The sequence below is a fragment of the Heptranchias perlo genome, unplaced genomic scaffold (genome assembly GCF_035084215.1).
Source record: "Heptranchias perlo isolate sHepPer1 unplaced genomic scaffold, sHepPer1.hap1 HAP1_SCAFFOLD_301, whole genome shotgun sequence".
Taxonomy (NCBI): Eukaryota; Metazoa; Chordata; class Chondrichthyes; order Hexanchiformes; family Hexanchidae; genus Heptranchias; species Heptranchias perlo.
Window position 1 is genome coordinate 156,082 of NW_027139313.1, and position 25,196 is coordinate 181,277.

Consider the following 25,196-nt stretch of genomic DNA (forward strand, 5'->3'; position numbering starts at 1 on the left):
GGGAGCGCGCGGGGGCGGGGAGAGGTCGGGAGCGCGCGGGGGCGGGGCGAGCGGGAGCGCGCGGGGGGGCGGGCGAGCGGGAGCGCGCGGGGGGGCGGGGCGAGCGGGAGCGCGCGGGTGGCGGGCCCGCGCTGAAAGTTGTGCGCTGACGGTTAATGTCGTTAATTGTGAGTAAATAGTTTAATTTGTGATAAAGTGTGAAACTAAACGCTGTTTTTTGAACCTTTCCACTCGCTGAGTTCAGTTCCTCCATTTCTGGAACATCGCCGCTTTCACTCACTTTTGATTCTCACTTTGATTTGAATCTTTATAAATTTCGATCAAAACAAGCGGTGGATTTGCCGGAGGATCAAATGCTGAAATTATCCTCGATCTTCCCAGTCAGTGATGGGGAAACCTGGAGCCCGGCGGCTCTTCAGTCGCTCCGGGCCCAGTGTCGCCCTCGGTTACAGACTCAGACCCAGGATCACCTCACCTGAGCCAAGCTGGCCCCGCAGGACCGGCCCAGGGGAAAGGCTTCTTCTTCACTTCAGTCACAAGGGCCTTGATTTCTTTTAGTGTTTTCGGCCCTCCTTTTATAAGAAGGGGGCTTTAGGGGGTGTTTACGTGCAGAAAAAACAAAAAACCCTAAATAAGTATTAAATTATAATTTTATTATTCTGGTCCAGGATGCCCTCCGGTCCCTGCGGTGCCCACCGGTCGCGGAAAGCCTGGAGCGGACCGGCAGACACCGCGTGCTCCCTCTCCAGGGCCACCCGGGCACAGGGAATTCCGCGGGAGAGAGGCAGACAGTCGGAGCGACCGCCCCCACGGGCCGCGTCTAACCTGGACCCGTGGATAGCCACCTTGGACAGGCCCACGAGGACGTCCACCGACCTCCCCGCCCCCCTCACCGGGCGGCCAGAGATCAGGAGCGTGGGACTGAAGTGCAGCCAGAACTTGAGGAGCAGCCCCCTTAAATAGTGGAACAGGGGCTGCAGCCTCCCACACCCTGTGAACAAATGAAACACGGACTCGTCCAGGCCGCAGAAATTGCAGGCGGCCTGGGAGTCCGTGAAATGGCTTAACCGCCTGTTGGTCGCGACTGCTCCGTGCAAGACTCTCCACCCCAGATCCCCAATGGTACACGGGAGGATCCCCGAGTAGAGAGCCCTCCACTGGGGACCCCCGCCTCCGCCGGACGGCAGGATGGTACGCCAGGGCGTGTCCGGGCGAGGGACGAGGGCGAGGATGTGGAGAGTGTGCAGGAGCAGCCTGTTCAGGAAATCCCTCCGCACAGAGTGAAATGGCACGGAGGCAATTTCCGAGAGACGGCTCAAGTTGTGAGGCACAGCCCCCCGAGGGAGGTTTCGGGGCCTGACGCCGATGAGGAATTCCGTCCGAACGGGGGTCAGATCGGACAGGATGGCTCCACACGCTTGAGCCTCCTCCACAACCCGAGTGGAGTCAGGGCCGAGTGCCGCTTTCAACGCCCGGATGGTGGCGGCCGCGTGCCGGACACACCGCAAGGACATCCGTGCTGCCAGTGTCCCCGGCACCATCCAGCCCGCCCCTCCGCCATCCAGGACGTCCCTGACTCGGGTTACCGTACCGGCCAGGGCCCTTCACTCCGTCAGCCGCGAGCCGCCGAAGCCAACACCGCGGAGGAACGGATTCCTGAGCAGCGGCTCCTGCAGGACGGCCGCCACCCTAGGCAAGCGGTGACTTTGGCCTCCAGCTCTTGCCAGTTCGCCGGCCAGGCTTCCTCGGCAGGGCTAAGGTAGACTCCCAGGTACCGGAGGTACGTGGTGCTCCAGGCAAAAGGCTGTAGCTCCTCCGGCAGGGAGTCCACCTGCCACTGACCCACCAGGAGTCCGGAACATTTCTCCCAGTTGATCCTTGCGGAGGACGCGGCAGAGAACACCTTTTGGCACTCACGCATCCTCCGCAAGTCAACGGGATCCGTGACCACGAGGAGCACGTCGTCGGCGTAAGCTGAAAGGACGACCTCCACGCCCGGCTTGCGCAGAGCCAGTCCCGACAGCCTCTTCCGCAGGAGGCGCAGGAAAGGCTCCACGCAGACGGTGTATAATTGGCCGGACATGGGGCACCCCTGACACACTCCTCTCCCGAAACGAAGGGGCGCCGTCAAGGATCCGTTAACCTTAATCAGACACTCTGCGGCGGCGTACAGAAGTCGGATCCGGGCGACGAAATGCGACCCGAACCCGAAAGCGCGCAGAGTCCCGAATAAGTACTCGTGATCAACCCTGTCGAACGCCTTCTCCTGATCCAGGGAAAGGAAGGTGACCGACAGACCAGCCCTCTGGGAATGGTGGATCAGGTCCTGGACCAGGTGGATGTTATCGTGGATTCTCCGGCCCAGGACCGTGTAGGACTGGTCGGGGTGGATCATGTGGGCCAGCACGGTGCCAAGGCGAGCAGACATCGCCTTGGCAAAGACCTTATAATCCGTGCTGAGGAGGGAGACTGGGCGCCAGTTTTTAAGGTGACGGAGATCCCCCTTCGGCAGCAGGACAACGACTGCCCTGCGCCACGATAGGGGCATCTCCCCGGTCGCCAGACTTTCCCCCAGGACCCGCGTGTAGTCGCCCCCCAGGATGTCCCAGAAGGCCCAGAGGAACTCCACGGTCAGCCTGTCCAGCCCTGGGGATTTCCCCCTTGAGAGCTGGTGGAGGGCGCCGGTCAGCTCCGCCAGACTTAGCGGAGCGTCCAGCCGGTCGGCGCCCTCCAGGCTGACCTTCGGCAGGTCCTCCCACATAACTCTGCGCGCCTCCTCACTGGACAGATCCGGAGAGAACAGAGCCTCGTAGTAGGACCGTGCCCGGGCACTGACCCGCTCCGGGTCCGAGATGAGGGACCCGTCGTCGGCCAGCAGCGTATGGAGCTGCTTACGGGCCCCCCGCCGTGAGTAGAAGAAGGGGGAGCCAAGGTCCAGGTCCCGAAGGAGCTGGAGCCGCGACCTCACGTACGCTCCTCAGGATCCGACCAGTTGCAGGTCCTTCAGAGCGTCCTTCTTCTCTTCCTACGCCCGCCGCAGAGCCGGATCCTCGGCGGCCTGACCGAGACGGGACTCCAGGCCAAGCACCTCCTGCTCTAACCGCCTGACCTTGGACTCCCGCCTCTTGGTCGACCCCCTCGCGTACGCTTGACAGAGGAGACAGACGTGAGCCTTGCCCACGTCCCACCATGGCCTCAAGGAGGAGAAGCCTCCCTGCTTCCTTCTCCAGTCGGTCCAGAATCGACAGAATGAGTCCCGGAACCGCGCGTCCTCCAGCAGCCGGTTGTTAAAGTGCCAGTACGCGGACCCCGCCCGAGCACGGAACAGAGCGAGCTCCATCCACACCAGGTGTGGTCTGAGCATGGCACCGGCCGTATGGAGGCTGACGGACGCAGGAGGCGTACGCCCGCGAAACGTACAGGCGGTCAATTCTGGAGCTCTGCCCTCCGGCCCTCACAAAGGTGAATTGGCTGGAGTCGGGATGGAGATTCCACCAGACGTCCACCAAGTCGAAGGACCCGACCAGGTCCCTCAACTTCTCCGCCGCTAACCGGCAGTGCAGGGGACCGTGGCGGTCCCTCGCCTCGAGGGTACGGTTGAAACCCCCCCCCCACAAGGACAATGCACTCGCCGGCATCGACGGAGTGCAGGTAAGTGGACACTTCTTCAAAGAAGCTCGCTTGCTCAGCTCCGGAATGGGGGGCGTACACGTCCACCAGGTGAAGCGGCACGTCCCCGCGGCGAAGGGCAACGTGGAGCAAGCGGCCTGGCACCGGCTCCTTGACCCCCAACATCTCCGGCTGAAAAGTCGGGGCCAACAAGATGGCCACCCCGCTCGAAGTGCTGGCGAGGTGACTCAAGTAGAACCCCCCCCTCCCCATTCCAGGATCCACGTGGCCTCATCTCCCGGAACGGTGTGGGTTTCTTGCAGAAAGCACACCGCATACTTCCCGTCCCGGAGGACAGAGAACTTGTCAAATCTACGGCGGGCGTTTCTGCCACCGTTAATGTTGAGGCTGGCTATGGCTATCTCCATGACAAGAGCCTAGCGCAACCTACTACCGACCCCTAGCGTGCGAGGGAGCGGGGCCGCTAGTCGACCGCCACTCCCTCAACAACCCAGCGAGGAGATACCTGAGCCAGCGCAGCCCGACCACGCCGCCATCTTTTCCCGCGGCCATGGTTGTGATGGCGGCCCGAACCGAACAGATCAGCAGCGCCGGCTCCGACCAACGGTCGAGGGCCAGCCGGACACCATCGTGACGACGGTGGCAACCGGCCACAAACTCCTGGAGTTCCTCGACGGGGAAGAGGGGAGACTCGGTAGAGGGCACGAGGGTGTCCACCATCTCGCTGGCGATGGACTCCAAATCGTCCCCAGTGCCCACCATCGAGTCCCCGTCCTCCTCTGGGTTGTCGTCGCCCGCGGCCGACCCTCCCCCCCGCACAGGGTGCAGAGAACAGAACGGCCGCACCGGCCGGCCCCACCTCTGTCCCGATCCTACCCCCAGGATCGACGGCAGAGGAGTCCTCCCCGGGCTCCTCCGGGGGGTCCGGGTCAGAGGGTGGCAGCGGGCGGGGATCCCCCCAGTCTCCGAGCGGTGTAACTCTGGTAAGGGGAAACCGGGGAGTAAGTAAACTCCAGCTCCCCCAACTCACCCGGCACCGTGCCTTTAGACTGGGAGAAGGGGCTCCCCCCACCCACACCGCCACCAACCGACCCGGCAGGTGGGGCGTTTTTATTAAAATCACCCACCAGGTCGAGCAGGTCCTGGGAGATGTCGAGCCGCGGGCGGGCGAACTCAGCCTCATCGGCCTCGCCCACCCCGGCACCCAGGACGCCCGACCCGGTGAATGGTATACCTTCCTCCATGCCCGGATCCGCGACCCCTCCTATAGGCAGGGTCCCCCCATCCCCCCCGGGAGGCACGGGCTCAGTCTTCTCCCCCCGAGAGGTGGACGACTCTCCCCGATGGTGTGAAATGGTTGGGGGGGCTGCAGGATCCGCGACAGGCGCCGACTCCCCTTCCACGGGGGGCCGTCCCTTTGCAGGGTTCCCCTCCGCTTCCAAGGAGCGGTGACTTTTTGTTCCGGAGGGTGGGGGAGCTCCATGTCTGCCGGGCCCCTTCCTCCACTCCCTCCGGATCAATGATCTGCCCGGGCTCTGACACGGCTGTGGCCACGATCGCAGCCTCGGGCTCACTACATTGTCCAGTGTCCCGGGGAACGGCCTCCAGATGTTTGTGTTTCCTCCGTGCCTTTTTTTCGGGTGAGGGTGTCCCCCTTCCCCCCAGGTGGAGGCCTTGACAGCAACCTCCGCCCGCGCAGTTTCTTCTCCCGAGGCGGGGGCGGGGTTGTGGGGGAAGTGGTGGCAGCACCAGCCTCGGCCGCCTTAGCTGTTTTGACGGCCTGGGAGACGAGGCAGTTCTTTCTTCGGTGCCCCACCTCCTTACAGGCATGGCACTGCCCACCCTCTGCCATCCAAAAGACGTAGTAGGCGGTCGCCTCATACAGGGCATGAAAGCCCCCCTCCGTGACCTCCCACGCCGGCTTCGCGAAGGCCTGGCGCCAGAAGGAGTAAACGTGCCGGAGGCTGTTCTCGCTGAGGCCGAGCGGGAGCGGCGTTACCCCCGACCTCACCTCCCCCAGTTGACGTAGGTGGGGGAGGAGCGGCTCGTCCAACAGGAAGGGCAGTACATGGGACAAAATGAGTCGCTGCGCGGTGGCCTCCAGCGGGTCCACCGGCAGGAAGGTCCCGCCCACTGTGAGCCCCTTACTAAGGGCCAGGGACACTGCCCGCTCGGACCTCAGGAAGAACACTGCCTTCCGGTACATTTTTGAGGCCGCGACGATGGCCGAGGGGCCGCCAACCTCGGCCATGGCCTTAACGCAGGCCTCAATGGTCATGTTGGGGTGAGTGTAACTCTTCACCCCATGCCTCCTCGTGATGAGGCGGAAAGGTGCCGGCCCAGCAGGAGCAGAAGGAACAGCGGGAGCAGCTGCCGAGGCAACGCCTGCATACGTCCTGCTGGGTCCCAGCACCGGTGAAGATGGTATCGCCATTCTCCAGAGAGCTACACCCACCCCAAGTCTCAGGCCCGCCAATAGCAAAGGCCTCACAATAATAAGGAAAACCGTCTCTCCCAAAGATCTCACTGAAAAAAAATTGTAATCTTGTGTTTCTGATTTTGTTTCTGAACTGCTGCTGCAGGCCTGAAAGAGTTAATCTTCAGACAGAGTCAATCAGGAAATGAAACGAACATCGTCACTCCCTGCGCCGAGTGTTTACAAGAATTTCACTTCCTGCTCTGGTTCCTCGCTCTCTCTTGTGCTGTGTGAAAGCTGCTTCAGGTGCTGTAGGAATGGAGCCCGGAGCTTTCGAGGATGAATTAACCTGTGCTGTGTGTCTCCAGGTGTACCAGGACCCGGTGGTGTTGTCCTGTCAGCACAGTTTCTGTTTGAAATGTATTGAGGGAGTTTGGGCCCAGACACCAGGCCCAGAAGGGTTTGAGTGTCCTCAGTGTCGCCAGAAATTCAATCCCAGGCCCAACCTGAAGAGAAACTTCACGCTGTGTAATATTGTGGAAAAATACAACCAGTCACAGCCTCCTGCTGATTCAGCCCGTGTCTTGTGTGAGTACTGCATCGAGAATCCATCCCCAGCTGTCAAGACATGTCTGAAATGTAAAACATCTCTTTGCTCCCTTCACTTAAAACTACATCTTCTGAACAAGACCTTCAGTGGACACACCCTAATCGAACCTGTGGCTGATCTTACAGAGAGGCAGTGCCTTGATCATAAGAAGGTCCTTGAATTCTACTGTAAAGATGATGCAGAGTGTGTGTGTGTTTCCTGTACAATAACAGGGAAACATAATTCCCACACACTGCTGAGCCTGGATCAGGCACAAGCTGCAATTAAGGTGAGTGACACAATTCCTGATATTAAATACAGTGAGGGAGAGTTTTCCTGTTAATGACCAACATTAATTAGAACTGATTGCAGACAGTGCTGATTTAGCCCAGGGTCTGGGTTTACAGCTGTTTGTTTTTGGTCAGTGAGATTTGCTCCCTCCCCTTTCTCTTACAGTCTGTCTGAGAGAACAGGGTGGGCACTGGGAGGGTGTGAGAGTGGCCCAGGGTGACTGCCCCTCACCCACACTCAGCCCCTCCTGGTGAGGGCACTGTAGAGCTCAGTAATTCACTGAGTGGGCACCTGTGAGAACTGGCACTCCATGGCAGAGGGCTGCAGAGCAGAGCATGTTGTAGCCCTGTGTAACACTGGGGTATTCTGCCATCTGACCAGCAGGGAGAGGACCATCACCGGTGGGGGGAGTGAGGGACACCCACGGGGGGAGACTCAGGGGCTGGGGGGAGAAACTGTTTCTCACAACAAGAGGGAATTGGTGTTTGAGAAATGCTGGTGTGACTTAGTCTGTCTCCCTTTCCCCTCGGCTGATTCCTGGAAATGGAGGAGCTGAGTCCGTGTGAAAATGCAGCACACGGTGAGTCAGTGTGAAAAGAAGCCGGTGTGTGTGTGGTTCCTCAGTTTATACAGGGCAGGGAGCGCCTCTTTACTGAGAGCCACAGAAGGGAATATTTCTGCTCAGGGCCCAGACCCTGAGAATCCCCCAAACCACTTTCTGTCCACTCCCAGTGGGGTCACTCCTGGAACGGAATCATTTCCCTTTTACATTCCAGTTTGAGTCCCTTTTGAACACTTTCCAATTGCCTTTACAGGAAGAATTGGAGAGAGAAATCGAGAGGCTTCGGAGAGTCCAGCAGAAATGTTCCAGCAAACAGCGAGACTTGGAGAGATCAGAAGCTGAAATAAAGGTGGGTAAAGTGGGACTGGACCTGGATTTACTCTGGAACCTGCAGACAATTCAGGACAAACTCTGGGAAATTCCTCCCCAGCTCCCTTTTAAAGGGTGGGAGTGACTCCATACCCCCGACATGTTCAGGGAGTCTGTTCCAGAGATCGAGGACTCTGGGGTCTAACCTAACTCTGTGCCTATGGATTTTATACACAGGCCCTCTAGTCCCACCATCCCGATCCATCTCAAGTACCTCACCCAACGAGTGAGTCCAATAATCCCTCGATCATTTTAAAAACCTCAATCATGTCCCTCTCGGACTGCCTTTCTCTAAATCGCCCTCCCTCTTGGAGCCGATCTTCAGAACTAAAATCCATCAGACTACGTGTCATTCTGGCCACCGTCCTCTCCAGAGTCTCAATCTCCTTCACCAGGTGTGGGCACCAAAACTGGACCCATCACTCCAGTTGTGGATGGACCAGGTGGCAGTGCCATACACAGTCTAAATACAGTGCTCTTTCTATTAAACTCAAGGCTCAAGGCAACACTCGTTAAACTCTGTTTTCTCTCCCAGTAGACCCTCTCCCACTGCTTGTCTATCTTTAATGGTGATCGAGTAGTGATCGAAACAAACTGTCCCGTCCCTGGAAAGTGCCGTGTGCTCAGGGTAAGAGCTGTGTGGAAGGGCCGTTTGTAATGAGAGCTGGTTTGGGTTTCAGACACGAATCAATGAGCTGAAAGGAAAGCTATCGAAGAGCTTCTCTGAATGGAGGAGACAGCTGGAAGAAGATGAAGAATACGCACTGAAACTGATCGATGAGGAGGGGCTCCGAGCTCTCTCTCAGATTAGAAGCTGTTCTGAAGCATTAAACAAGAGGATGGAACAGATTACATTAATAGATGGAGAAATCCAGAATCTGGTACAGAGGGACCATCTCTCCTTTATTCAGGTACATCTTCAATATAAACAGGGCCATGTCTGGGGAATGGGGCGTTTCTGTGAGGCTGGTGAGAGGGCTGAATTGTTTGAAGATTGTTGGTGGGTCCCAGCATTGGCGCTGCCCCCTCGGCCCTGCCCTCGGAGTGTTGGCGCTGCCCCCTCGGCCCTGCCCTCGGAGTGTTGGCGCTGCCCCCTCGGCCCTGCCCTCGGAGTGTTGGCGCTGCCCCCTCGGCCCTGCCCTCGGAGTGTTGGCGCTGCCCCCTCGGCCCTGCCCTCGGAGTGTTGGCGCTGCCCCCTCGGCCCTGCCCTCGGAGTGTTGGTGCTGCCCCAGGATGGAGTGCAGTGAAATGTGGGATTATTGCCCATTCCTGTGACTGGCCCCACCTACTGTTGTACACTGAACTCTTTACTCTCAATCCCAAATTCACCCTTTGGTTCCATTGGGTGTTGATTTGTTCGTTGACTGATTTGATCTCCTCTCTTTATTCACAGAACTCGAAGCAGCTCCTTTCCAGGTAAGTTCCTCTCAGTCATACAGTACCTGCTGCTGATAGGGAACCTTCCCCTGTATCTGGGAGAAGAGTGAAAGTAGAATCACCGCTTGGAAACCTTCCCAGATAAGGTGCTTTCAAATGGTGGGAATATTGAGTGATGTTTCACTGTGGTTTGAGGGGTTATTGGCTCAGGCAGCCTGTGGGAAATGGGAGATTCCACATGTACACTGACGACCCCCAGCTCTACCTCACCACCACCTCTCTCGACCCCTCCACAGCATCTGATTTGTTACGCTGCTTGTCCGACATCCAGTATTGAATGAGCTGAAATTTCCTCCAATTAAATATTGGGAAGTTCGAAGCCATTGTCTTCGGTCCCCACCACAAACTCCGTTCCCTAGTCACCGACTCCATCCCCCTCCCTGGCCACTGTCTGAGTCTGAACCAGACTGTTCCCAACCTCGGCCTTCTATTTGACCCTGAGCTGAGCCTCCGACCCCATTTCCTCTCCATCACCAAGACCTCCTACTTCCACCCCATAATATCACCTGTCTCAGCATCTGCTGCTGAAACCCTCATCCATGCTATTGTTACCTCTGGACTCGACTTTTCCAATCCTCTCCTGGCCGGTCTCCCATCTTCCACCCGCCATGAACTTCAGCTGATTCAAAACTCTGCTACCCGTATCCTAACTCGCACCAAGTCCCGTTCACCCATCACCCTCTGCTCACTGACCGACATTGACTCTTGGTCCAGCAACGCCTCGAATTTAAAATTATTATCCTTGTGTTCAAATTCTCCATGGCCTCGTCCCTCCCAATCCCTGTAACCTCCTCCAGCCCGACAACCCTGCAAGATCTCTGCATCCCCGATTTCCTGTGCCCCACCATTGGCGGCCATGCCTTCAGCTGACGAGGCCCTGAGCTCTTGAATTCCCTCCCCAAACCTTTCCGCCTCTCTCCCTCTCTCTCCTTTAAGACGCTCTTTAAAACCTACCTCTTTGACCAAACTTTTGGTCACCTCTCCTAAAATATGCTTATGTGGCTCGGTGTCAGATTTTGTCTGAAAATGCTCCTGTGAAGCACTTTGGAATATTTTACTACTTTAAAGGCACTGTATAAAATGCAAGTTGTTGTTATTGAGTGACATGGGCTGTTCTTTTTCTTATTAGTTCATGGGATGTGGGCGTCGCTGGGAAGGCCGGCATTTATTGCCCATCCCTAATTGCCCCTTGAGAAGGTGGTGGTGAGCCGCCTTCTTGAACCGCTACAGTCCGTGTGGTGACGGTTCTCCCACAGTGCTGTTTGGAAGGGAGTTCCAGGATTTTGACCCAGCGACGATGAAGGAACGGTGATATATTTCCAAGTCGGAATGGTGTGTGACTTGGAGGGGAACGTGCAGGTGGTGTTGTTCCCATGTGCCTGCTGCCCTTGTCCTTCTAGGTGGTAGAGGTCGCGTGTTTGGGAGGTGCTGTCGAAGAAGCCTTGGCGAGTTGCTGCAGTGCATCCTGTAGATGGTACACTCTGCAGCCATGGTGCGCTGGTGGTGAAGGGAGTGAACTTTTAGGGTGGTGGATGGGGTGCCAATCAAGCGGGCTGCTTTGTCCTGGATGGTGTCGAGATTCTTGAGTGTTGTTGGAGCTGCAGTCATCCAGGCAAGTGGAGAGTATTCCATCACACTCCTGACTTGTGCTTTGTCGATGGTGGAAAGGCCTTGGGGAGTTAGGAGGTGAGTCACTCGCCGCAGAATACCCAGCCCCTGACCTGCTCTCGTAGCCACAGTATTTATGTGACTGGTCCAGTTAAGTTTCTGGTCAGTGGTGACCCCCAGGATGTTGATGGTGGGAGATTCAGCGATGGTAGTTCCGTTGAATGTCAAGGGGAGGTGGTTAGACTCTCTCTTGTTGGAGATGATCATTCTCTGGCAATTGTTTAGCGCGAACGTTACTTGCCAGTTATCAGCCTAAGCCTGAATGTTGTCCAGGTCTTGCTGCATGCGGGCACGGACTGCTTCATTATCGGAGGGGTTGCGAGTGGAACTGAACACAGTACAATCATCAGCGAACATCCCCATTTCTGACCTTATGATGGAAGAACGGTCATTGATGAAGCAGCTGAAGATTGTTGGGCCTAGGACACTGCCCTGAGGAACTCCTGCAGCAATGTCCTGGGGCTGAGATGATTGGCCTCCAACAACCACTGCCATCTTCCTTTGTGCTAAGTATGACTCCAACCACTGGAGATTTTTCCCCCTGATTCCCATTGACTTCAATTTTACGAGGGCTCCTTGGTGCCACACTCGGTCAGGTGCTGCCTTGATGTCAAGTGTGTCATGTTTCTGAGGAACCTGTTAGACAGGAAGTGAGAGAGAGAGAAACCTGCAGTGACCTGTATCTAACCGAGGCTTCCTAAAGGCTCCATGTGTGTCAGTGACAGCTTCATTCCATTGGGTCAGTGAGTGCTGTGTGATTGGCTTGTTCTATCAACCAGACCATGGAGAAACGAGGAGAGGGGCAGGTCCCAGTGTCAGATTGACAGTAAAATGTGTTGTGATTGGCTCATTCTATTCACTAACAGAAAAATGAGTGAGTGCTGAAATGTCCCAGTAATGTCAGTGTGACTGGACCCTCTGTGAGGGAATCCCACCGATCCCAGGTCCCTGGGAGGCTGTTCCTTCTCCTCTCCTCACTTCATATGATTGCAGAGAGTGTGTTCCTGCAGAGAGGGGGGAGCACAGACTGGAGACCCTCGGGATAATAATTATTAATAATGGAAAGATGAGGGCTCCAGTACAGAGAAACTGGACTGAACACAGACGGCTTTGAAAATCACAAACTGAGCTGAAGTGGCAGCAAACCAGGATCCCACTGCACGTGTGGAGATCAGTGTGAATGCAGGGAGACTGCAAATCCCGGGATTCTGCCATTTTCAGGATGGGTTGCTGCGGGGTCTCAGTACGAGCATTAGAAGGGGTGCAGGTTGTTGCACTGATCACTCGTTCCCCTTTGGGTTTCTGATCTGAAATGTCCCCACTGATAAAAACATTCTCTCCTCTTTTATTCCAGAGTGACTGAGACTCAGAGAGTCACAGACCCAGATGTTCCAGCGCTCACCCTGAACCTGTCCAATATATCTCAACTTATCCAGAAGAGGCTGAATGGATCGGGAAAGTATCACTCAGACATATTGGGAATCATTGGTAAGAACGTGCAGCTTTTCTCCAATATAAGGGACTGAGAGCAGGTCGGGAAAGTTGTGTTCAGACAGCTGGGAATATCCAAAATAATTCAGTAACTTACAAAGACACAGACACACACGCCCTGTCACAGAGACTCACACAGACACACACGCCCTGTCACATGGACACAATCAATAAATACACAATCATAAACATAAACAGATCGAGAGAGAGATTGAAATCAATGGAGCTTCTGATACTGACTGATTTAAGGAACATTGACTGTTCCCACAGTTGGCATCAAAAGGATTTATTTATTGAATTGTTCCCATCCCTGCCCTGTCTGTTTCACTCTCTGTATTACTGTGACTCTCTATTCCATTCCCTTTAATACCCGCCCTATCTGTTCCACTCTCTAATACTTGACTGATCTGTTTTTTCCTGTAGGTTTCACCGACTGTAATACCTGCCCCTTCACTTTCACTGTGTTAGGGTCTGTCACACCTGTGCTGTCTGGTCACAGAATCGTTACAGCACAGAAGGAGGCCATTCGGCCCATCGAGCCTGTGCCGGCTCTTTGTCAGAACAATCCTGTTCATCCCATCCCCCGCTCTTTCCCTGTTGCCCTGCAAATTTTTTCCCTTCAAATACTGATCCAATTCTTTTTTGAAAGCCATGATTGAATCTGCCTCCACCACCCCCTCGGGCAGCGCATTCCAGATCATAACTACTCGCTGCATAAAAAAGTTTTTCCTCATATCGCCTTTGGTTCTTTTGCCAATCACCTTAAATCTGTGTCCTCTGGTTTTCGACCCTTCCACCAATGGGGACAGTTTCTCTTTATTTACTTTATCTGAACCCGTCATGATTTTGAATGCTCCTATCAAATCCCCTCTCAACCTTCTCTGCTCTAAGGAGAACAACCCCAGCTTTTCCAGTCTATCCATGTAACTGAAGTCCCTCATCCCTGGAACCATTCTAGTAAATCTTTTCCGCACCCTTTCCAAGGCCTTCCTAAGGTGCAGTGCCCAGAATTGGACACAATACTCCAATTGTGGCCGAACCAGTGTTTTATAAAAGTTCAACATAACTTTCATGCTTTTGTACTATATGCCTCCATTTATAGAGCCCAGAATCCCAAATGCTTTTTTAACTGCTTTCTCAGCCTGTCCTGCCACCTTCAAAGATTTATGCACATATACCCCCAGGTCTCTCTGTTCCTGCACCCCTTTTAGAGTTGTACCATTTAGTTTATATTGCCTCTCCTCGTTCTCCCTCCCAAAATGTATCACTTCACACTTCTCTGCATTAAATTTCATCGAACATGTGTCCGCCCATTCCACCAGCCTGTCTATGTCCTCTTGAATCTATCACTATCCTCCTCACTGTTTACTATACTTCCAAGTTCTGTATCATCTGCAAATTTTGAAATTGTGCCCTGTTCATCCAAGTCTAAGTCATTATTATCTATCCAAAAAAGCAGTGGTCCTAGTATCGACTCCTGGAGAACACCACCGAGCATCTCCCTCCAGTCCGAAAAACAACCGTTCACCACTATTCTGCTTCAAATCACTTAGCCAATTTCCTATCCATGCTGCCACTGCCCCTTTTATTCCATGGGCTTCAATTTTGCTGATAAGCCTATTATGTGGCACTCCACACAATACGCATTTGGTCTGTTTTGTTCTCTGTGCAGTGAAAAGCAATAATTAGTATTTATCAAGAAGCAAAACTATACAGAAGCAAGAGCAATTCAGTGGATGAGATGACAAAACAGGACTTAGCTTGCTTCCACACAGTGACTGGCTTCCTGGGTCCAACAGAATAAGTGTTTTAGAATAGAAACTTCGAACCTAGGAACAAGAGTAGGTCATTCGGCCCTTCAGGCCTGCTCCGCCATTCAAAATAATCATGGCTGATCGTCTAACTCAGTACCCTGTTCCAGCTTTTTTCCCGTATCCCTTGATCCCTTTAGCATTAAGGAATGTATCTCCTTCTTGAATACATCTAATGACTTGGCCTCCACTGCCTCCTGTGGTAGAGAATTCCACAGGTTCACCACCCTCTGAGTGAAGAAATTTCTCCTCATCTCGGTTCTAAATGGCATACCCCGTATTCTGAAACTATGACCCCTGGCTCTGGACTCCCCAGCCATCGGGAACATCCTCCCTGCATCTAGTCTGTCCAGTCCTGTTAGAATTTTATATGTTTCGATGAGATCACCTCTCATTCTTCTAACTCGAGTGAATATAGGCCTAGACGACCCAATCTCTCCTCATACGTCAGTCCTGCCATCCCAGGAATCAGTCTGGTAAACCTTCGTTGCACTCCCTCCATGGCAAGGACATCCTTCCTCAGACAAGGAGACCAAAACTGCACACAATACTCCAGATGTGGTCTCAACAAGGCCCTGTATAACGGCAATAAGACATCCCTGCTCCTGTACTCAAATCCTCTTGCAATAAAGGCCAACATACCATTCGCCTTCCAAACTGCTTGCTGCACCTGAATATTTGCTGCCCTTTTCTCCGAGTCCTTATAACTGGTGCTTCAGTCTCCACAGAGCTCAGTGCTGTAACGTGGGGTTAAACAGTACACAGGTGAATTAAAGCAAACAGCAGCAGCTGTCACACTTCCCCCCCAGCTGGGTCGTTACTAGAACTGTCAATCAGAATCAGCACAAACCACACAGTGGCAGCAACCATGTCAATCGGCAATGACACCCAGCACCTGCAATACCAGGAGATGATAATACTGACACATGGGGCATGATTTTAACGGCGGGGGGGGGGGAATTCCTGATAGGAAACCCGGGGTTCATCGGGGTGGGGGCTCAATCAATATAGGGGGTGAGGGGTTGGTCATCGGCGGGGGTCGGGGTCAGGCGTCACCACGGGGGTTGGAGATCATAGGGGGTTCGGAGATTGTTTGGGGGTGGGGGGCCACAGCAGGTAAGCTTGCTAGGGGAAGCACTCCTGCTCCTCCAGGCCCACAAGCTGTGCTATAAAGGCACTTACCTGTTGATCTGGACCTTCTCGCCTCCTCTCACATGGTGTGAAGTAGAAGACCCGGGAATCCTGGCCCCCAGGGGTTAAATACAAAAAATCTGTCAAAATGGAGGCCCGCAGCCTCCTTGAAAGCTTTTACTGACCGACCCGCCTCCTGAGAGGGGGTGGCTCACCCGCCCCTCGTCCCACCTCCATGAAAACCAGAAGTGGGCAGGTTTTAGATTTTTAAAATTGTTACTGCTGCCCTGCCCCAACCCACCCGTTTTTCCCATTTAAAATCATGCCCAGGGACACTGACCACTCTCACAAACTCACTATCCTCTGATCTGATTAATTACATAGAAATTACAGCACAGAAACAGGCCATTCAGACCAACAGGTCCAGGCCGGTGTTTATGCTCCACACGAGCCTCCTCCCTCCCCTCTTCATCTCACCTTATCAACATATCCTTCTATCCCTTTCTCCCTCATGTACTTATCTAGCTTCCCATAAATGCATCCATGCTATTTGCCTCAACTACTCCAAGTGGTAGCAAGTTCCACATTTTCAAAAGGCCTTCGATAAGGTGCTGCATTGTAGACTCAGGTCTAAGGTCAGAGCATGTGGAGTCAGGGGATAGGTAGCAGAATGGATAGCAAGCTGACTACAGAAGAGAAAACAGAGAATCGGGGTTAAGGGTCGTGACTCAGACTGGGTAAAGTTGGGAAGTGGTGTACCCCGGAGATCGGTGCTGGGACCACCGTTGTTGACTGTTTACTTTAACGATTTGGATTCAGAATCAGAAGTACAATTTCAAAATTTGTGGATGACACCAAATTGGAGGGTATGGATAATACTGAGGAAGAATGTGACAAAATGCAAGAGGGCATTAATAAAGTTGCAGAATGGGCATGTAATTGGCAAATGAATTTCAATGTAGATAAGTGTGAGGTGGTGCATTGAAGAATAAGGAGGCCACATACTGCTTGGATAATAAGAGTCTAAATGGGATAGAGGAGCAGAGGGATCTGGGGATACAGATACACAAATCACTAAAAGTAGCGACACAGGTTAATAAGATCATGAAAAAGGCAAGCCAAGCACTGGGGTTCATTTCTGGAGGGATAGAATTGAAAAGCAAAGAAGTTATGTTAAACTTGTACAGAACCCTGGTTAGGCTGTACTTTCCACTTTTTCCACTTTCCACAAGTGGAAACATTTTCCCGATGTCGACCCTTTCAAACCCTATCATTATTTTAAAGACCTCTATCAGGTCACCCCTCAGCCTTCTCTTTTCGAGAGAAAAGAGCTCCAGCCTGTTCAGCCTTTCCTGATAAGTATATCCTCTCAGTTCTGGTATCATCCTTCTGAATCTTTTTTATCACCACCTCCAGTGCCTCAATATACTTTTTGTAATATGGAGACCAGAACTATTCACAGTATTCCAAGTGTAGTCTAACCAAGGTTCGAGACTGCTTTTCAATTTTATTCCTCTAGAAATGAACCCCGGTGCTTGATTTGCATTTTTTACGGCCATACTAACTATACCCCCCAATTTGGTGTCATCCGCAAATTTAGAAATTGTACTTCCAATTCCCGAGTCCAGATCATGTAAATGGTGAACAACAGTGGTCCCAGAACCGATCCTTGTGGAACACCGCTTCCCACCTTTTGCCGGTCTGAGTAACTACCTTTAGCACTACTTTCTGTTTTGTAGATAGCTTGAACATACGAACATATGAATTAAGAGCAGGAGTAGGCCATTTGGCCCCTCGAGCCTGCTGTGCCATTTGATAAGATCATTTCCCGTCTACCTACTATAACCTTTGACTCCCTTGTTAATCAGGAATCTATCGAACTCAGCCTTAAAAATATTCAATGACCCTGCCTCCACCGCTCTCTGGGGAAGGGAGTTCCACAGACTCACGACCCTCTGAGAGAAAAAGTTTCTCCTCATCTTTGCCTTAAATGGGAGACCCCTTATTTTTAAACTGAAGCCCCTAGTTCTTGTCTCTCCCACAAACATCCTCTTTGCATCTACCCCTTCTAGTCCCCTCAGGATCTTATATGTTTCAATAAGATCACCTCTCATTCTTCTAAACTCCAGTGTATACAGGCCCAACTTGTCCAACCTTTCCTCATAAGATAACCCCCTCATCCCAGGAATCAGTCGAGTGAACCTTCTCTGAACTGCCTCCGAAGCAATTATATCCTTTCTTAAATAAGGAGACCAAAACTGCACACAGTATTCTAGATGTGGTCTCACCAATGCCCTTTACAACTTTAGCAAAACATCTCTACTTTTATATTCCATTCCCCTTGCAATAAATGACAACATTCCATTTGCCTTCCTAATCACTTGCTGTACCTGCATACTAACTTTTTGTGATTCATGTACTAGGACACCCAGATCCCTCTGTACCTCAGAGTTCTGCAATCTCTATCCATTTAAATAATATACTGCTTTTCTATTCCTCCTGCCAAAGTGGACAAGTTTACATTTTCCCACATTATTCTCCATCTGCCAAATTTTTGCCCACTCACTTAACCTATCTATATTCCTTTGCAGACTCCTTATATCCTCTTCACAACTTACTTTCCTACCTACCTTTGTGTCATCAGCAAATTTAGCAACCATACATTCAGTCCCTTCATCCAAGTCATTGATATAGATTGTAAATAGTTGTGGCCCCAGCACTGATCCCTGTGGCACTCCACTCGTTACATCTTGCCAACCTGAAAATGACCCATTTATGCCTACTCTCTGTTTCCTGTTAGCTAACCAATCCTTTATCCATGCTAATATGTTACCCCCTACACCATGAGCTCTTATTTTGTGTAGTAGCATTTGATGTGGCACCTTGTCAAAAGCCTTCTGGAAATCCAAGTACACCACATCCACAGGATCCCCTTTATCCACGTTGCTTGTAACTTCCTCAAAGAACTCTAATAAATTAGTCAAACACGATTTCCCTTTCACAAAGCCATGTTGACTCTGCCTGATTGCATTGAGATTTTCTAAGTGCCCTGCTATAACCTCTTTAATAATAGATTCTAGCATTTTCCCGATGACAGATGTTAAGCTAACTGGCCTGTCGTTTCCTGCTTTCTGTCTCCCTCCTTTCTTGAATAGAGGAGTTACATTTGCTATTTTCCAATCTGATGGGACCCTTCCAGAATCTAGGGAATTTTGGAAAATTAATACCAATGCTTCTACTATCTCTGCAGCCATTTCTTTTAAGACCCTGGGATGAAGTCCATCAGGACCTGGGGACTTGTCAGCTTTTAGTTCTAATAATTTTTTCAGAACCCTTTCCCTGGTGATTGTAAATGTTTTAAGTTCCTTCCTCCCTTTCACCTCTTGATTCACAGTTATTTCTGGCATGTTATTTGTATCCTCTACAGTGAAGACGGACGCAAAATATCTGTTCAATTCATCCGTTATTTCCTTATTCTCCATTATTAATTCCCCAGACTCTCTCTCTAGAGGACCAACGCTTACTTTAGTTACTCTTTTCCTTTTTAAATACGTGTAGAAACTCTTACTAACTTTTTATATTTCTAGGTAGCTTTCTCTCGTACTCTAATTTCTCCCTCCTTATTATTCTTTGTCATTCTTTGCTGTTTTTTATATTCTGTCCAGTCTTCTGACCTGCCACTAATCTTCACGGAATTGTATGCTTTTCTATCAATTTGATACCATCTTACTCTTCTCTCCCTCAAACTGAATGCGAAATTCAACCATATTGTGAGGCTCCTTTACAATGAGGTCAGTAATTAATCCTGTCTCATTACACATTACCAGATCTAGAGTAGCCTGCTCTCTGATTGTGCTGCTCGAAGAAACTGTCCCGAAAGCACTCTGAACTCATCTTCCAGGCTGCCTTTGCCAATCAGATTCTTCCAATCTATATGTAGATAAAAATCACCCAGGATTATCACTGTTCCTTTCTCACAAGCCCCCATTATTTCTTCCTGTATACCCTGTCCTACAGTGTGGTTATTGTTAGGGGGCCTACAACCTACTCCCACAAGTGACTTCTTGCCTTTACTATTTCTTATCTTGACCCAAACTGATTCCTTGCGATCCATTCTGCTGCTTGTCCCCAGACTCCACAAGCTCTGACCTTAATTACTGGCTCAAACAATCCGGTCTGCTTCGAACAGGCAGCAGGTGTCTAGAGAAACAACAGCTTCCAGTGTAACACCAGGCACTTCAGAAACCCACCCACCCATTCCAGAAATACCCAGATATGGGAATCAGTGGGTGGAGATCCCGGCCCTCCTGCTCCTGCTGGAGTTTGCGAGGTCAGCGAGGCTCCGAATTTACACGTGGCCAGTGGGTGCCCAGACCACTCCTGCCTTGCCCGCCCGCCCCTGGGCTGGGGTTGCTCAGGCCGTGGGCCTTTTCTTCAGGGGTACACGTTTGCCCCTCGGGAGACCGGTACACCTCGACTCACTCACTGAACCGGCCTCCGCTGATTGTCTGGGTCCTGGCAGGGCCAAACACAGTGGGATATCCTGGGGTACTGAGTCCCTGTCTCAGGCTCTGCACCCTCGCCATCAGTGGCCTTGTAAGGGGTGGGCAGAGGGAACCCCTGGAAATGGCAGTGACCCTGCGGAACCCCCGAGGAACTTTGACCCCGACGTATGAAAGGGTCAACGCCCGAAGCATGGTCTTGTTTGTTCTCTCCACAGATGCTGCCTGGCCCGCTGAGTGTGAGCAATGCCACGGGGGATCTGCTAATATTTAATTACAGAGAAATGTAAAGACTATATAACCCCATCATCCAGTAATATGAAGGAGGCTGGACCTCGCTGGGTCACAATTCCCAATCACCGTGTGCTTTGTTTACAGTGCCAGCTTCCACCGAATACAGTGGCCCATCGAATGTAACTCCTCCCCCACACAGCTCCTCTGGAGCAGCCCCTGTCCCAGGGAACGTCCTCCAGCTGTCGACTGGGATCACGGGAAGAGCGGGAATATCCCAAGGTCTGTTTATAATCTTACACAAGGATCACGGGGGCAGTGATTCATTTCTGTTCAACTCTTTGTTTTTCTCTGGTGTTTCTTCAGTCAGGGTTTAGCTCAGAGGATTCGAGGGTCGAGTTCCCGCACCTCTTTCCTCTCCACAACTCGGAATTGGTCCGAGTCTCAGACACAGGGCTGGAGGGGGGTCCTGGGGAACTCACAGTGAACAGGGACTAACCGACGGGACATAAGATTCATCCGAATTCTCAGGTGAATCCGCGGTACTGTTTGTAAACTGATGGAGGCTCTAATCAAGCTGTGGGCAGGATGGGACAGTAACAGGAGGGAGAGAGCCCAGGGCACACTCCTGTATTCAGGATGGAACAGTAACAGGAGGGAGAGAGCCCAGGGCACACTCCTGTATTCAGGATGGAACAGTAACAGGAGGGAGAGAGCCCAGGGCACACTCCTGAATTCAGGATGGAACAGTAACAGGAGGCAGAGAGCCCAGGGCACACTCCTGAATTCAGGATGGGACAGTAACAAGAGGGAGAGAGCCCAGGGCACACTCCTGAATTCAGGATGGAACAGTAACAGGAGAGAGAGCCCAGGGCACACTCCTGTATTCAGGATGGAACAGTAACAGGAGGGAGAGTGCCCAGGACACACTCCTGTATTCAGGATGGAACAGGAACAGGAGGGAGAGAGCCCAGGGCACACTCCTGTATTCAGGATAGGACAGTAACAGGAGGGAGAGAGCCCAGGGCACACTCCTGTGTTCAGGATAGGACAGTAACAGGAGGGAGAGAGCCCAGGGCACACTCCTGTATTCAGGATGGGACAGTAACAGGAGGGAGAGAGCCCAGGGCACACTCCTGTGAGCTGTGTGTTCCCAGTACAGCTGGTGCTGAGATTGTGGGGCTGGAACTGTGGGATGTGTTGTGTGCCGGTGAATCCCCTCCATTGTGTCTGGGAGAACGTGAGCACAGTGCCAGGGGCTTGTGTGATTAAACTGACTGCTACTGTGTGTCTCCACTGCAGTGTTTGCACTGAGTGTGCAGCACTGGGACCCACACACTGCTATTTAACAGGGATTCTGATTGAAGGCCATTGATTTAACATGGGATGAATCCAGTCTAAGAGGTAATATGGGGCTGACACTGTCTGGGAAATACTGACACTCCCACCCTGCAGCTGTCAATCATTGATCTGAGTGGAATAACCCTGTCTGACCAATCTCTTCTCCCCTCTCTAGGGCAAAGGTCACCGATAAGCCTGGCTCCAAGGACAGCAAACTGGAACTTGGTTCTGTCTGATGATCGGAGATCAGTAACATGGACTGAACGGAAACAGCCCTACCCACCTCACCCAGAAAGGTTTAAAGACTATCCCCAAGTCCTCTGCTCCCAGAGTTTCTCCTCAGGATCCCATTCCTGGGATGTGGAGACTAATGGGAATCTCTGGGGAATAGGGATTGTGTGTGGGAGTGTAGAGAGGAAGGGGGGAATCTCTTATCTTGGGAACAGCAGTAAATCCTGGTGTTTATATGTTCATTATGGTTCTCTCACAGCCGGTCACAATTCCCGGGACATTTGCCTCCCACCGATCCCGTCTAACATCAGGATCCGAGTTCAGTTAGACTACGAGGCCGGGACTCTGTCATTTCACCGGGTCACTGACTCACTGAGACATTTACACACATTTCAAACCACATTCACTGAACCCGTGTTTCCAGCATTTTATTGTAGGAATAAATCCCTAAAACTGTTAAATTAATCCTGATATCTGAGACTTGATGACATCACTTTCAGTTTCTGGATCCTGAGGTGATATCATTTCCTGGGTAGCAGGCTGTGATGGTGTCACTCCCGGGCCTGCCCCCTCTGATGATGTCACTCCCGGGCCTGCCCCCTCTGATGATGTCACTCCCGGGTCTGCCCCTCTGATGATGTCACTCCCGGGCCTGCCCCCTCTGATTTTGTCACTCCCGGGTCTGCCCCTCTGATGATGTCACTCCTGGGTCTGCCCCTCTGACGATGTCAGGAGCTCAGAGCTTTGCTGCTTTTAAGGATCCGTGGGGCCTTTGTGCTTTTCTTTGTGCGGGTCTGTCACTAACACTAAAAATAGTAACTTTACGTGAGTTTGCTTGTAATTCGTGGTGTTACAATTGATTGTCTACTTCAGTTGTAGAATTTTACTACTTTAGTTCCATAATTGTAGTGAATGATAGTAACGGCAGGTGTGACTGTATTAATCTCAGCAGTGAATTGTAGCAATGGCCAGTGTGACTGTATTAATCTCAGTAGTGAATGATAATAGTGACAGGTGTGACTGCATTAATCTCAGTAGTGAATGATAGTGGTGACAGGTGTGACTATTAATCTCAGTAGTGAATGATAGTAGTGACAGGTGTGACTATTAACCTCAGTAGTGAATGATAGTAGTGACAGGTGTGACTGTATTAATCTCAGTCGTGAATGATGGTAGTGACAGATCACGGTCCCTTTAAAGAGCTGCTCTGAAAATCTGAGGCTGGGGTTGAAATTGTTCTTTGGCCGTAGCTCAAAACAGCGATGGTGAATCGACAGCCCGAGTTACACTGACTTCAGTGGAAAGGAAAATCGTGCGGGGTGTAAAATGGGCTGTCCATTCACTATCGCCCATGTTGCACTAACACCAGAGACTAATTCCACCCCTGGGGTCTCCTGGGCATCGCTGAGAGCTTCTGGGACTGCCCAGGGGGGTAACACATCTGTCCTAAACTAAGTCAATGTATTGATAGATTGGACCAGACTGGGAACTTTTAATCTATGGTTTATGGGGTAATGATTTTTAGTTTATTGGACAGTAAGGTTCCTCCAGGGCTCACGACCAACATGAAATGGTAATATTATGGGATGTTTAACTTCATTAGACACGAGGAAGTGACTGAGTGTGTGAGGTATAAACAGGAAAATTGCCCCACCAATTGGGGTCCACAATCAGTGTCCCAGGTGACCATGGGTGATAATGGGACATTTTGTGATGACCAAAACCAGCGGGTCGGGAAAAAGATGTGTGAGTGACCGGTGAGAAACAAAGATCACCTGGGAACAACCCCCAAAGGACATCAATCAGGGATCAATGCACAATCCAGTGAAAGTCAGGGAAGGGGAGTTAAGAATAGTTCATTGACAGCTTTCTCTTGGAGATGGTTGTGTCCTTGCTTATACTGAACAGTGAGAAGAATATTTTATAACCTGGCCACTACCCGAGACATCGGGACCGTGCAGGGGGAGATAAGCAAAGACCTCCAGACACCCCCCGATCTGTTGATAAGACAGACTGAAAGTGCAGGAATGGTTTGTATTTGATGTCACGTTTGGGATGATTTTGGGAAACCGCTGTGTGTAAATGTGATATGTTGCGTGTGAGGCAACTCGTATGTGGAATGCATGATGAAGATGCACTGAAGAACGGGTCTCAGACACGCTCAGTCACGTTGACAACATCACTACATGAAATGGTTAATGTGCTCAGGAGAGTGAGGACATCTACTGGGTCACTACTGATCTGAACTTTTTTTAATCAAAGCACTGACACAAACTCCATAAACCGACCAGTTAATGAAACAATCAGGATCGAGTTAAACACACTGCTACCTGTCAGAGGGATTGACATTAATGTAAAGAGGGACAGAGAATTTGGATTTCCAGAATTCAGGGTTGGGTTTCTTTGAGTTAACAATGAAATTGGGACAACTGAGGGCCGGGGAGAAATAATACTTAGCCTGAATTATCCACAAGATGGATAATGGGAAAGAGGGGAGCTGGAGGATCTTTGAAGTCCAAGATTTCTTGATAATATGGGAGTATTTGGGGGAGCTGAGTTTCTGTAGTTTTCTGTACAATGTATTATGATTTTCTTTGTCTCTATCATGATGTGTAATATTAACCAAATGAAACTTAGATTAGAAGAGCAAATGGCTGGAGATCGGTCTGTGATGCTAACAAGATGAGGACCTTGGATAAGGCCCCCAGGATCCCACAAAGGAGGGGGAGGGAGGGGCTGTTGAAGATTGAGACTGAGAAGTAAGAAGGGAAACCACTTTCTTAGATTACTTCTGCAGTTTAAAACCCCTAATATTGATAGACTGACAGTGGTGTAGTGGTTATGTTACTGGACTATAGTCTAGAGGCCTGGACTAATAATTCACAGAACAAGAGTTCAAATCTCACCATGGTAGTTATGGATACTAAGGAGCTTTTTCCCTTCGTTGAGGGTTCTATAACAAGGGGACATAGATTCAAGGTAAAAGGCGGGAGGTTTAGAGGGGATTTGAGAAAGAACTTTTTCACCCAGAGGGTGGTTGGAGTCTGGAACTCACTGCCTGAAAGGGTTGTGGAGGCAGGAACCCTCACAACATTCAAGAAGCATTTGGATGAGCACTTGAAATGCCATAGCATACAAGGCTACGGACCAAATGCTGGAATATGGGATTAGAGTAGACAGGGCTGATGGCCGGCGCGGACACGATGGGCCGAAGGGCCTCTATCCGTGCTGTATAACTCTGTGACTCTATGACAGTGCACATGAAACAACGTAATGCTGAGATTGAAAAGGGGACCTCTACCCTTGGGAATCATGAATGGTGGGAGGTCGTCTATAATGTGGGACAGCACCCTTGGTTGAAAATCATGTCTATACTTTTTGTTATTATTCAGCTTGTTATGATTGGAACACTTTTCTTTCATTTGTCGTATTTGAATGAACTTTTGTGTCGATGTCACGGTGATTGAACTTCTTGTAACAACAATTCTTAACCTTA

At 51.3% G+C, this 25,196-nt stretch overlaps 1 protein-coding gene across 1 annotated transcript; it reads left to right on the plus strand.

Annotated features, from left to right (window-relative positions):
* Positions 1-90: 90 nt before the first annotated feature.
* On the plus strand, positions 91-25,196 carry LOC137311121 (E3 ubiquitin/ISG15 ligase TRIM25-like). The gene is made up of 8 exons (XM_067978490.1): positions 91-167; positions 6,213-6,924; positions 7,742-7,837; positions 8,538-8,768; positions 9,251-9,273; positions 12,317-12,450; positions 20,276-20,414; positions 21,652-25,196. The coding sequence occupies exons 2-8, from the start codon at positions 6,364-6,366 to the stop codon at positions 22,163-22,165; spliced, it is 1,698 nt and encodes a 565-aa protein (XP_067834591.1). The 5' UTR covers positions 91-167; positions 6,213-6,363; the 3' UTR covers positions 22,166-25,196.